General features: G+C 49.6%; 5 protein-coding genes across 5 annotated transcripts; 4 read left to right on the top strand and 1 right to left on the bottom strand.

Moving 5' to 3' along the window:
• The first annotated feature begins 474 nt into the window (after positions 1–474).
• On the top strand, positions 475–1,102 carry BDW70DRAFT_145236 (TMEM14 family protein). The gene is made up of 3 exons (XM_073738397.1): positions 475–550; positions 605–697; positions 749–1,102. Exons 1-3 carry the CDS (start codon positions 514–516, stop codon positions 943–945), a joined length of 327 nt encoding a protein of 108 aa, XP_073591006.1. The 5' UTR covers positions 475–513; the 3' UTR covers positions 946–1,102.
• Positions 1,103–2,921: 1,819 nt separating this feature from the next.
• Positions 2,922–4,797, top strand: BDW70DRAFT_164713 (putative flavin-containing amine oxidase; the record flags this gene model as incomplete). The annotated part of the gene is made up of 2 exons (XM_073741533.1): positions 2,922–3,680; positions 3,730–4,797. 2 exons carry the CDS (start codon positions 2,922–2,924, stop codon positions 4,795–4,797), a joined length of 1,827 nt encoding a protein of 608 aa, XP_073591007.1.
• Positions 4,798–6,054: 1,257 nt separating this feature from the next.
• BDW70DRAFT_154377 (nuclear transport factor 2 family protein) lies at positions 6,055–6,642 on the top strand (the record flags this gene model as incomplete). Its single annotated transcript, XM_073739835.1, has 3 exons — positions 6,055–6,241; positions 6,303–6,529; positions 6,616–6,642. 3 exons carry the CDS (start codon positions 6,055–6,057, stop codon positions 6,640–6,642), a joined length of 441 nt encoding a protein of 146 aa, XP_073591008.1.
• Positions 6,643–8,787: 2,145 nt separating this feature from the next.
• BDW70DRAFT_166523 (pyridoxal phosphate-dependent aminotransferase) lies at positions 8,788–10,143 on the top strand (the record flags this gene model as incomplete). The annotated part of the gene is made up of 1 exon (XM_073742005.1): positions 8,788–10,143. One exon carries the CDS (start codon positions 8,788–8,790, stop codon positions 10,141–10,143), a length of 1,356 nt encoding a protein of 451 aa, XP_073591009.1.
• Positions 10,144–10,427: 284 nt separating this feature from the next.
• BDW70DRAFT_154379 (glycosyltransferase) lies at positions 10,428–11,836 on the bottom strand (the record flags this gene model as incomplete). The annotated part of the gene is made up of 2 exons (XM_073739836.1): positions 10,428–10,639; positions 10,708–11,836. 2 exons carry the CDS (start codon positions 11,834–11,836, stop codon positions 10,428–10,430), a joined length of 1,341 nt encoding a protein of 446 aa, XP_073591010.1.
• Between the last annotated feature and the right edge of the window lie 1,406 nt (positions 11,837–13,242).

Consider the following 13,242-nt stretch of genomic DNA (forward strand, 5'->3'; position numbering starts at 1 on the left):
AGAGAGGACCTCCTCTTACTAATCAATATCCAGCACCTCGCTCGTCCAATCATATGAGGCAATCACACCGCCATAGGCGGATTGCAACTATCTATATATTAACTGAATTATCTACTGATATCGAGAACATTCTTTCTTGAAGCCTTTGAAAAGGCATAAATAGCCTATACAGATTGTAGTTAGAAGATTAGGACCTTCAAGACCTTCAATGCAATCGCTCGTTACATATATCAATCACATGACCAAATCGACGCTAGCAACCACCTCCAGAGCCGACATATGTACAAGCATCATGTGAAAAGCGAAGCCTGAAGACTTGGCGGCAGCAGACCGGATCAACTATTCCAAACTTGGCCTAGTGGTGTAAGAGCTCAAGCCAATGAGACCTCGGCTGAACTGCCGGCCCGGTGGTGAATTACTAATAATCATCCTGTTTAACTCACCACCCGTCGCAAGCACCACAACAGCTTTCATTCCTGACTCAATAGCTCTGATCTGCTCATCACTGAAGCCATGGCTGAACACCCGTCCATCACTCTCTCTGTTCTTCGTAAGCATCTGACTAATATTTGCTCCTTCTGCTCTCACTAAATGTTTGGGAAAGTCTCCGCCGGCGGCGTTGCCGGATACCTGAAGACGCGCTCAAGGCCCTCCCTGATTGCTGGTCTTGGTCTGGGTGTTTCCTATGCTTTCTCTGGTAATAAAAACGATTTGATTTCTTTCGTGGACTTCGGGCTAACTAAGCAAGGCTACCTCCTAAAGCAAAACAAGGACTACGGCGCTGAGCTCGCCCTGGCCAACAGCGTGGTTCTGCTGGGCGCTGGAGCCTCGAGGACAATCAAGACCAAGGCGAAGGCCCCCGTTCCAATTGGTCTTGCTACTGCTGGTCTCTTGGCGTCGCTTTACTATGCGAAGAAGGTCAAGGAGTTCCGGTATGGTGTTTAGAGCGGGAGTCTGGGGTTCTGTTTGGAATTTAGCTTTGTACATTATTTTTCTTTTCAGATTGTATTATGGCCACTCTACTCGATAAATGATTGCCTGATATTGGACGCATATGGAAGACAATAAAATGGCGTCTTAGACACGCTTGAGCGCCTCAACAGTAGTCCCCCTTGAGGTGCTGCTAATCTATTATTGAGTTTATCCCGTCTTGTGCACCGCAACTACGATTACCCGCCGCGGCTACGATGCTGACTGCCGTGCAACGGCACTAGGATAGGCAGTTGAGGGAATGCGGTGTCTTAGACGTCCATACTATGCCTGTGGTCGCAGTAGGATAGGTGACCGGCCGATACCCATTGGAGGGCCGCGGTGCAGATTTCGATTGGCCAATGGCATTGCAGGTGAAAATGATTCGTCCGGGACGTTTGTGTTCATCTTTATGCCACTCCCTGACTGTAGAAGACCACAGCAGAGATAGAGGCTGGTGCAGTAAATGCCGACGTGAACAATGTGGAGGATTGATGGCATGGAAAGGCTTAGAATATCAAAGCGATACAGACGAGGTTGACAACGGAGCAAAGGAGCATAGCAAAGTGTTCCAGCTTCGTCATCGGTGGACATGCTGCAGACACTTGAGAGTTCTGATTTAAACGCCTTCGTCAAGCAACCAAGCAGCCAGTATCCTGAGTTGTACGATGAGCATAGATCGGTGGGTATAGACCAAGCGAGACTTTCAAAGTGTTGTTGTCGGGCGTGATGGGCATGATTGTGGTTGAGTTGGATTCGCTATTGGGTGGTTGACGGGTCACGGTTAGGGTCAGCTGTCAAATACTTCAAATTTGTTAAGACTAGCATTGGAATTCTGTTAACTGATTCAATTATAAGCAAAAATTCTTTGTAAAACAGCAACGAGTTTCCTTAACTAAGAAATATGGGTCCTACAACAAGCTGCTATTATGTTAAATTGTCCTGGTCCTCCAGTCGCGCAATAAGAAATAAATACTTAACGCGTATACTTGTTCAACTGACTTAGGAAAGAGCAGTAGAGCAGAATTAATTCAATAAGCTGTAGTTGAGACCGGTAAGGAAATAAATTACCGTAAACTCCTTAAGGCCTTAAAAGCTATGAAAGATAGTTATATTATTTACATACAGATCCTCCTAGACATCTCTTTCTTTATAAGGCCAATATATCTGTTTAACCCATTGGCAGTCTAGTGCGTAGATAATCTGCCCCAGAACCTGTGGGTGATTAGGTAGGCCTAGAATCCCGCTGCGGCCTCCGGATTAACAAGTTTAGGATAATAAAGAAGAGATGCGTCCTTTCAGCGTTATTAGATGCTTTGGTTAGAGCTCCTACTTATACCTTTCTAAGTCCCTTCTCGTTAATTAAAGAATTTCGCCAGAAAGAATTGTCGCTTGTAATGCCACGCCAAGAGCAGAGCGTTTGAACTCAGGCCTTCGATATCACGCCAGTATCTAGAGCTGTAGAGGAGCCGGAAGAAAATAAACACAACGATAGGCATCGTCTAACACCGGCGTCGGCTCTGATAAAGCGGAAATGCGTGCCATAAGCGGAGCTGATTGCTAGGGATTGGAGATAGGGATGTAATCTTGGGATAAAGATCCAGATAGACGCGGATATGAGATTGGATGGCACATACTGTGGGGTCTGTTTCCGTTGGAGAAGGCGCTCCCGGCAGCCAGCTCAGAAGGGTTCCAGAGTTCGTATAAACAGGCCATGAGTTCGGCTTCGGCTTCCTAATTGGAGAATGCTGGCTTCTCCAAGACCGAGCATGAATGGCTGCGGTGAGCGGTCCCATTGCATTGCCGATAACCGTCACTCCTGCAAGCACTACGTGGCACCGACGGGCTCTCGACAGAATCGACGGTATAATACTGCCGTTCTCCGATCGGGACATAGCCTTTAGGCTTATTAACCTATTCCCGTGTCTACTAAACGCAGTATTTGCGCCATCATGACCCACGTAGAGACAGTCGACCTGGCCACCACCACAATGGCCTACTATGCGCCGGCCACAATCGCCTCAGCAAACAGCCAAGTCATCCATGTCGCCGGGCAAGCTGGAATGACAAAGGATGAGACCGTACCCGGAGACTACGAGTCACAAGTTCACCTGGCACTCTTGAACCTCCGCAAAATCCTTATTCTTTCAGGAGCCTCGGTCAAGGATATTCTCAAGCTTACCCTCTACATCGTCAACTACGGCTCAGCATCCCGGGTGCATACTCGCTATCTCCAGCGGTTCCTGGCAGGCCACCGTCCAGCCATTACGCTCGTGCCTGTTGCGCAGCTGGCTGCGCCAGCTTGGCTATTCGAGGTAGATGCTGTTGCCGTGCGCCCAGCTCCTGCGGTGCCAAGGTCATTGACGGGGACTGCAAGTATGGGGCAGCTGGATGTGGTTATCGTGGGAGCTGGGCTGGCGGGCCTCAGTGCTGCGTCCGAGCTTCAACGAGTCGGGTTGTCATACATTATCTTAGAGGCGAGAGATCGCGTCGGTGGCAAGACTTGGTCGCAGCCCATCCCGGGAGACAACTCGGGATATGGGATGGTTGATCTTGGGGCAGCTTGGATGAATGATGTGAATCAGAGCAGGGTCTATGCGCTGGCTAAGCGATTCGGCGCAGAGATTTTGGAGCAGAATACAACCGGACTCTGCGTTCTACAAGACGCCGAGGGAGAGTGCTCAACATTCGAGTACGGGGAACTGCCAAAGGTATTTGTCTTTCATCGAGCAGTGAAAGGTATGATCTAACGTGGTTTAGTTCGACGCTGCCACTGTCCGAGATATTGCCCGGATCCGTGATATGGTCGAAGCAGACTGCCACACTCTCGATCCAGTTCATCCTCGAAACACAGAGTGGGATTCGATGACTTTTGAGGCCTATCTTCGGTCCCGCGGTGCTGGCAAGGACGCTCTCGCTACGGCCGCTGTCTGGACCCGTGCCATGCTGGGGCAGGATCCGCGCGACATCTCTGCTCTCTGGTTTATTGCATACTGCAAAGCTGGCGGTGGTTTGCTCCAGATGCGATCCGACAGAAAGGGTGGAGGACAACACCTTCGAATCCGGCAGGGGGTGCAGATGATTTCCAAAGCAATTGCTGAGACTCTTCCTCAGGATGTCGTTTGTCTGTCCTCGCCTGTGGTCAGCGTCACTCAAGAGGGCAATTCCGGGGTCGAGGTCGTGACGGCAGACAAAAAGACGCTGCAAGCGCGGAAAGCTATCATCACCGTCCCCAGTCCTGTTCTCAAGACGATGGACTTCTCCCCCAGGCTCCCCGCGCCAAAGCAGCTGTGGGCCGAATCCTCCAATTACGGCTACTACACCAAAGCCATGATGATTTTCCGCACTCCATTCTGGGTAGAGAAGGGTTACTGCGGTCTTATTCAGTCCTTCACTGGCCCGGCGTCTGTCATCCGCGACACCAGCAGTCTCCCAGACAAGAAATTCATCCTCACTTGCTTCATGGCCTCTGACTTGGGCCGTGCCTGGGCTGCACTGCCTACGGATGGTCGTAAGGCAGCACTCATTGAACAAATTGGGAAACTGTTTGATGCCGAAACCGAAGCTGCTAGACATTTTGTAGACCTGGTGACTTATGAATGGGTGAATGACCCGTACTCTGGATGGGGATGTCCCTGTATTGCGCTGACCCCTGGAGTGATGGATGCTGTTGGGGAGACCATTCGAGAGCCAGCAGGGAATTTGCATTTCGCTGGGACCGAGACGGCGGTTAGGTGGAGGGGATATATGGAGGGAGCTATAGAGAGTGGTGAGCGGGCAGCGGCAGAAGTGATACAGAAACTAAACAATGCTTCTGCGCGGTTATAGGTGAGTATTTAATAGATATTCAGGGTAAACCCATGGATAGGTCGCTTTGAACCGCAAAGCTGCGACCCTGATACATATCCCATTTCAAGGACATTTTTATGTACTGTTCCGAGTTCCTGCAGTTCGAGGTCTCTGCCAAAGGTGATTAGAGGCTTGAAAGAGGTGGCTCAGCACCTCAGCAACACATTGATTAGCACTTCATGATTTCAGTAGCTTGGGACATCGCCTGTAAATGCCGCTCAGCTCTTTAAGACGTCAGAAATACCTGAGCACAGACAAAGAACAAGCCGGAAGCATGCAGATTTCCGGCGTCTGACTTTTGGGCTCAAAGCTGGGAGCATCGAGGAATGACTATGATTAAGAAACACGATAATCATCTATTCCTATGAGGTATGAACGAGGGATCCAATACTAAACTTGCTCGGTTCTGGAAGGCCGCGAAAAGAGAAGACTGGGGTGGGCGACGGCGCGCTCGACGCTTTAATATATGGAAAAACCACTTCAAGGATATCGGAAGAGGCCCTTCCGCAAAAGCAAAGAGCGTCTCGCAGACAAACATAAGAAAGCAGTTTGATGATTGGTCTCTGTACCAGCACCGATAAGATACGATCTTCGCAGAACGGTAAGACTTCTCGACTTTTCTTTGTGAACTTGCTGCTGAATCTCTTAGGCCTAGCCATTTTAGCCACGAAAGCGCGGCCACGGCGTATGGAAGATTCTGGCCAACGGGGTGATGGCATGCAGGCTGGCGCTGCCGGCTTGATACTTGAAGCTCTGAAGTCGGGGATTAGAGGGGTCAGTAAGGACCAACTGCCAGGTACAGGTGTGATAAAACTGCCGACCAGACTTCATGAATAAACCACCAACCGGCTATACCTTTGGTCTCTTTTGATTTGGCTGGCTGAAAGAGAACGTGCGCTGTTGAGTCTGACCGCAGTTCTTAGGCTCAGGCGCCAGCAGGTGACTTGTTTGTCTCCGGTACCCTTGATACTATGCAAGATTCGTCACAGATCAAATTCGAGGCTTTGTATTCTGACTTCCCGATTGATCTCAAACTGTGATGCGATGGTCATACCTCAGGTAGCCTCAGAAGCAGCCTCCGCTGAGTGGAGACTGTGGCATTCAGCTGTCTTATGCGGGGGGTGCTGTAAGTCGAGCTGCATGTTAACATATAAAATCGTTGTGCCACGCAGGCTTGTCCAGCCCTAAGCTTTCTATATTTTCCAACATTCATCTACACGATAACCCGTACTGAAAATGTCAAACGCCAATCTAGGTCAGACGGGAGATGGTAGTGGCGCGCAAGGGGCGACAATGCAGTTCATACAAGAATTCTACACTCTCTTGGACGGCGAGTCCCCGGATGCAGCACAAGAATGGAGCGACATGTTCGCAGACGACGCTAAGTTTGTCACGCCTGTTCAGACCCTGGGCGGACGACGAGGTACTCGGGCCCGTACTCCAACAGCAAGTTTTACGCGAAGCTATAGTCTAATGTGAACCAGCAATAAGAGCCCAACGAGAAGAATTTTGGACTCAGTTCCCTGGGCTGAAACACCAACCTGTTCGCGTTTATGTCTCGCCGTTTTCGCCACTGGATGTCGTGGTCATCAACAGTTATGAATTTACTGGAAAGGACGGGCAACATGTCTTCTCGCACACGGCGGCTGAGTTTAGACTAGTTGAGAGCAAAGACAACCATCTAGTCGTGCAGAGGTTGGAGATATTTCTGGTATGTCTGCTTTTCTTTTTTTTTTGGTGAGCTGGAAGGGATATATGGTATCTAGGTAGCTGAGCAGTTGACTAACTAAACAACAGGATCCAACGATTTTGGGCTGGAAATAGGCTTCTCAAGGTTACTGGTTACTGAGGGAGGAAACTGCTACGTGACAACTAGTGTTATGTGTGGTAAATGGGATGCTTAAATTCATGCGTCCATCGAAGTGCTTTTATTCCTGCCCTCAACAATAACTTTAGCATTCCCCTGATAGGACTCGAAAATCGAGTAGCCATGTCAGAAATATGGGTCTTTGCGAGTTGACTAAAGCTCATTGGATACACTGACACCATTTGGTTCATCACACTACATAAAGGAAATGACAACCATTAGAATGCCTCGAGCAATGCAAGTTTCCGCGGGCATAGCAGCACGCGAGTCTCTTTGTCTCTTCTCCAGCGCCCTTCTCCAAAGTACCTTTTCATCCAGACAACAACATCAAACCTGCTGAAGTAAACCATTTAGTCCTTGTCCCGGGCCCTCGTTGTGCGACCTCCACCCACTGTTAATAAGTGTCCCATAACTCAACAAATATCGTTCAGAGACTGGGTAGATGTGGTAGTAGGTGCGTTGTTGGTTTGGACGGGGAAAAGACTAGTACTTCCCTATCACTCTCCTTGACAAGAACGAAGCTGGGTCGCGTACAATCTTGAACCTAAAATTTCGGGAGGAAGGCCGACAACAAACATTGTGATATCAATCACTGGAAGACGACGTAACTGCCCAATTATATGAAAAAGCCCAATTCGACGTTTTCACCCATGTAGCATGGATATTTGCATTTAGTACTCATTTCTAGACTCCGCCCTAAGCTGTTGGTTCAGCCCCTACAGCAGTCTCCCTCGGGTCATGTTACCACGGCTGTGCAGACAAGGCGTGGGCATGCTGTAAACTGGAGGTTAGTTTTAACCGTAGTAGTACCGGCAGTAAGACTCTGCCTTACCTATTGGGCACAGGGGTGTCTCCATCAACATTCATCAGTTACACAACTCGTATTACTCCAGACCCTCTACACCACCTCTGAAGAACTATTATATATAGTTTTAGTTGTATATATATGTATACAGGCACATGGGCCTATATACTTTATTGAGAGACTTTAATAGAAGGCCTAACTTGGCTGGATCAATTTTAAAAACACCAACTATTGGACTATAGAGCAAATTATTATGTTATTATTGTCGCAAATGCACGCATAGAACAGCAAAGAATATTGTCTTAATCTGAGTCTGTCAGAGAATTCATCTTCGACGCCATGTTCCGTCGACGAAGTATTGCAGCATCTTAAATGGATCGTCGATTTCGGTCATACGACGGTCATAAGCATATCTGGGCCGGACCAGGAAAGTGTACAGCTACCGGCCTCAAGGTGGGAAAATCAAATATGACTTGTGTTTCTCGACTACCTGACCAGAGACTGCCGACGAGGCTCTTCATCTACTCGCTTCATTTTACAGCTTAGATTGACATACTTGTGCCCATGTGACTCATTGCCATTTTCCCAATTAGGAAGTTATTTGATGTGGTCCCTGTGGAGTTGAGCCAGTAAAAGAAAGAGCCAATAGTATTTAGGCTCCTATAGTGAAACAGCAATCTATCCATTGCATGTCCATCCAAGACTCCAACGATCTGAGCTTATGGTTCAAACAGATATCTTGGGCTCGTGACTCACTGTTGCTCTGACACGCTCTTCGGTACGCTTTGCAGGCTGTCTGAGACACCCTTCAGCTGGCATCCCCATTGCCAATCCAGGGTCTATAGACGAACCCTCTAATTATGGGTGCATAAGCCGTTGATGCCAGCCAGACGCCATCCCAGGCGGCAGGAGATGTGTACCAGAAGAGGTCAGAATGGAGCAACGAGTGTACCGAGTAGTAAGTGGTACTGGTTATTCTCGCTATCGAAATTTAGTGCCTTTCCAGCTTGTTTTACTGCTTCTCACCAATTTGACTCTCTAACCATTTTTACTTTTTTTTTTTTTCCTCCGCCAAAGGGGCGAGTTCCCGAGTATGTTGTCGAAAGGCGCAAACAAATACAGGCCCAGGCCCACACCGCCCATGGAAAAAGCCCCTCAAGAGAGGGTTGTCCATTGTTCTCAGATTTGACTCCCCGATATGGACCCCGAGGCCGCTGTCAAGCTCGAGGGATAGGTTATGTGGTCTTCTTTTATAAGACAGAGCATGGCCCCTTTTTGGTGTTTTAAATGAATCACCATGACTTCCCATACTTTTACAGAACGACAAGAAACCATGCTTGGCCAATCGGCATCTTCACTATCTCGGAGAGCGAGGTCGTCTCTGAAAAGCACGAGCAATGCTCTCTGGGATGCCCTGAATGATATCTGGCACCCGCAGAGCAACCCGCATGGCTACGTGACCCTGGGCGTTGCAGACAACACTCTGATGCAGCAACAGCTGCTGCTCCGCGCGAACAGCAGTTTCGAACTGTCTGAGCAGCATCTTGCTTTGAACGACACCATCACTGGTTCTCCCCGGCTGAAAGCAGCGATCGCTGGCGTCCTGTCCCGGTACCTCCGCCCCTCAAAACCACTCAGGCTGTCGCATATCCTTGCCACGAACGGGGTGGCATCCGCAATTGAGCACTGCTCCTGGGCCCTCTGCGACCCGGGCGACGGTATCCTGGTGGGACGCCCCTATTTCCGCGGGTTCAACCGAGATATCTGCCTTCGGCCAACGGCCAGGCTCGTCCAAGTAAGCTTTGAAGGGGTGGACCCTCTCAGCGTCTGTGCTGTATCGAGATACGAAGAGGCCCTGATAAGCTCCGGCAAGCAGGGCTGTGCGATCCGGGCTATCATGCTCTGCAACCCACACAACCCACTAGGCCGATGCTACCCTCGGTCATTCCTTATCGAGATGATGAAGCTCTGTCAGCGATTCGGCGTCCACCTGATCAGCGACGAGATATACGCGTTGTCAGTTTGGCGGGAGGGCCAGGATGGGGCGGTCTCAATGGACAAATTCACATCCGTCCTCTCTATCGACCATGACGGCCTGATCGATCCGAGTCTGGTACATGTCTTATGGGGTGTCAGCAAGGACTTTGGAGCGAACGGCATGCGGCTAGGAGCTGTTATCTCGCAGGCGAACAGCGACTTGCTCGAGTCGATCCGGGGTGTCGCTCAGTACAGCTCGGTTTCCGGCCTAGCAGACTGTTTCACAACGAACATTCTGGAGGATGAAAGGTTCGTAGATCAGTTCATTGCGGAAAACAACAAATCGCTTGCTGCTACCTATGAGTATGTTGTTGCTTATATGGATAGACACGGGATACCCTATGCCAGGGGATCGAACGCGGGCTTCTTTGTATGGTGTGACCTGTTAACGCCATATCTGAAACTGCAGCCTGCGAGTTCACTTGACGTCAGCGAATCGGCAAAGGCGATCAAGAACAGGGAACTGCTAGACAAGCTATCCCGGTTCAAGGTGCATCTTGGGGTTGGCGGTGACTTTGGCAGTGAACAGGCAGGATGGTTCCGTATTACCTTTTCTCAGTCGCGGGAGCAGCTCGATGAGGGGTTGAGGCGCATTATAGACGCCCTGCGGTCTTGATGCTGATCACATATGTATATGTATATAGCTATGGCGTTGAAAAGTGACTCTCGGCTTTCGGCTACTACGCCACTGTTTCTACCTATCCTTTCGGATGCAGGGCGGCATTATGGGCTGGGTTATGATAGGTGTAAGAAAGATCTTTACCTGCAGAGATGCTATACTCTGGACGCTATAATTGACACTGCCGCTATTGTTGTACTCATGAGCTGTACGATTTGTGAGCTCTTATAGGGCACTATACGATGTAGATTCGTGTTACCATTCTGTACAATGTGAATAGCCTATGCTTCCCCGTCAATTAGCTTCTCCAGCTGAACCAGACAGTTCAACTGCTCATTTTCGCGTTGAATTCCAATACAACGCGCTTTGAAGTCTGTCTCCGACAGGATTCTGTCGACAGCTTTCTGGAGAGCCTCGACAGTAGGCGTGTTTGTCCGCAGGTTGACGGCGATCCCAGCCCACTCGCCGCGCATCGCTACTTCGGCTTTGTCTTCTAATATACCATCAGAGTGAGTGATTTAACATCCTGGAATATGCAAGAGCGCTTTGCAGAGAACTTACGTCCGGTCCCGGCTAACACCATTGGAACGCCGTTCATGACGCCGTGCATGAGCCCACCGTATCCAGCATTGGACACAAACACATCCGCGTACTTGAGAATCGCATCGTAGAGCAGGAAGTCGACGATCTTCGCATTGATTGGTATTTCCACGTCCTCCAGCTTAGCGCCCCGGATACCGAGTGTCCCGATAACCATGCAGTCATCACGGCCAGCTAAGGCCTTCAATGTAGGGATGAGGAGCTCCGTATAGTCAATCTTGAATGTTCCTTGACTGACAAAGATGATCTTTTTGCCTGCATGTTTGGCGGCCAGCATCTCGTCCCACCAGTCAGGAAGGTCAGTGCTTGAATCAATCTCCCTCCGCGGTAAACCACCAATGTACCGAATTTTGGGCGAGAGGTCACTTCGTGGATACTCCAGGCTGGGGCTGCACGGCTGAACTGTAATATCCCCGCCTGTGGCCCAGAAGTCCATTGGCACGATGGATTCCGGGATCTTCTTCGCACCGAGCTTCTCATAGATAGCGTTCGAGTACTCGGCGACCTCAATCCCAAAACTCTCTGTAGCCTTATACATAGCCGCATTACGTGCGCGCCCCGTCTCAGACGAATCAGGCGGCAGACCCGGTCCAAAGGGCGCCGTATCCACGCTCGAGATAGGCAGCGGCACTGTCGAGAATGTGATCAATCTCGGGAACTTCTCATACCCCCTCGGCAATGGCGCACCGAGAATGAACGGCCATGCACCCATGGCAGCGTACTCCTGCACGACTACAACCATGCGTCCCGGCCCGTATTTCTCACGGATATCTTCCAGAATAGTCGAAAGGGCTTGCATGCCCCGCTCAGTCATATCAATAAAGTTATGCTTCATTCCGTACATGAAACGGCTATGCTCGTCGGGCAAGCTGTGCATTATGTCGAACATCTCGGGCTTCCAGACGGTACGGAGGGGGTGGAATGTGGCGCCAGCTTTGTGAATGGCATTTTCGGACTCTGGGCCTGCGATGAAGTGCACTTCGTGCCCGCGAGAGACTAGGTGCGTTGCGTGTGGTATGAGGGGGTTCGTGTGGCCCGTTTCAGGGGGGCAGAGGAAAACGACCACTGGTTTGGGGTTAGCGACAGTCATGTTGTTGAATAAAGATGACAATCGCTGCTAAGATCAAGCATACACGCTATATGAGAGACAGCGGCTTTATATAGTCCTGATTTAGGGCGCAAGGTCAGCAGAGAAGTACTGAACGGGTCCAAAGCCGCACCCTAGTTGCTTAACTTTGACTCGGACCCTCCTATCATTTCCCATAGCACCATTTAGCTTATGATATTCAGGCTCACCAGAATGAAATCGTATTAAAATTGGTTGTGTAGTATCCACGTGGTGGGCCGCTAGCATGAGTCGCAGATTGGGGCTGAGGGACATTCTTTGGGCAGGATGGGTTCGTTCTGTTTACTCCAGGAATTCAGACATCCAGATATGCTATAAGGTGCCCTGGTAACGCTTCTCCATGCGGCCGCTCTATGCAACGGGATGGCTGCATTTTAAAATGATGCTGAAGTTTGGGCGTTGCGAAATAAGCCACTGCATACAAGACTTTCGTTTCGATTGGTCAGTTCGTGTAAGCATAATCTTAGTGGCAGGTTTATATCGGCTAATCTACTCAGCCTCAGCCGCAATGGTGCTAAGTTATTGCTGTCCTCTGCGGCTGGGGGCCGTTACCTAGATATGATTGGCGCGAGTATGCTGTCAGAAGCGTCAGGTAGCAGCAAATATTCTCCCCAGTACTAAAGCTCATGAACTTACGCGTGTGCAGCGAGGCCCGTCCATAACATGGACTTTTTGCCGGGTCGGGTGTACCAGAGTTCAGTTATAAGGGCTGCATGTATACACTTGCTCCAAATTGGATCTTCGCCATTGAGATAAGACGCCCTCCCCGTTTTATCCCTATGACACTCTTCCGAACAACCTGAGGTACTTTGAGTTCAAGGAAAGAACCAGGGTAGTAGCTAGACAGATGGCCGTCCCTTCATCTAGCGCTCAGTCACGCATTCTAGACTGACTGCATAGGTTTTAATCTACCTACATCTACCTGACGATATGCGCTTGAATCCAACCCGGGCCAAGTATATAGGCGGTGTAAAATCGCTGCTGGTCGAAGAGTTGAAGATCTAAGAGAGAAGCATGAATTTGATTTTTGTGGTCATAATCTACTGGCATGGATGATCTTCTATGATGGGTCTACCTAAGTCACAATCTTTTCATATTTAGGTATTCCCCTTGGCGCTAAATACAACCTTATGGTTCTTGAGACTGCTTGGTTCATTTTGTGCCGAAGTATTAATACCGTCTAATCAGCTTGTAAAGAGCCAAGTGAATATTCGATCTATCGTAACGAATGATCACGGACTGGTGATGCTGTAGACGACGGTGCGGTCTCTGTCTATCAACCCTCTGATACCGTATCAGTCTAACCATACTACCGACTATATTGGAGGTCCTTGACGTATGCCAAACGTGTGCACCCTGGCCCATATATT

The sequence above is a fragment of the Aspergillus foveolatus genome (genome assembly GCF_047715535.1).
Source record: "Aspergillus foveolatus strain CBS 279.81 unplaced genomic scaffold BDW70scaffold_130, whole genome shotgun sequence".
Lineage (NCBI taxonomy): Eukaryota > Fungi > Ascomycota > Eurotiomycetes > Eurotiales > Aspergillaceae > Aspergillus > Aspergillus foveolatus.

Bases quoted from the DNA above. Each gene is read 5' to 3' on its own strand.
- BDW70DRAFT_145236 (XM_073738397.1), top strand. From the start codon at position 514: ATGGCTGAACACCCGTCCATCACTCTCTCTGTTCTTC. The intron at 551-604 runs GTAAGCATCTGA...TGTTTGGGAAAG, and splicing joins CATCACTCTCTCTGTTCTTC to TCTCCGCCGGCGGCGTTGCC. The intron at 698-748 runs GTAATAAAAACG...TAACTAAGCAAG, and splicing joins TGTTTCCTATGCTTTCTCTG to GCTACCTCCTAAAGCAAAAC.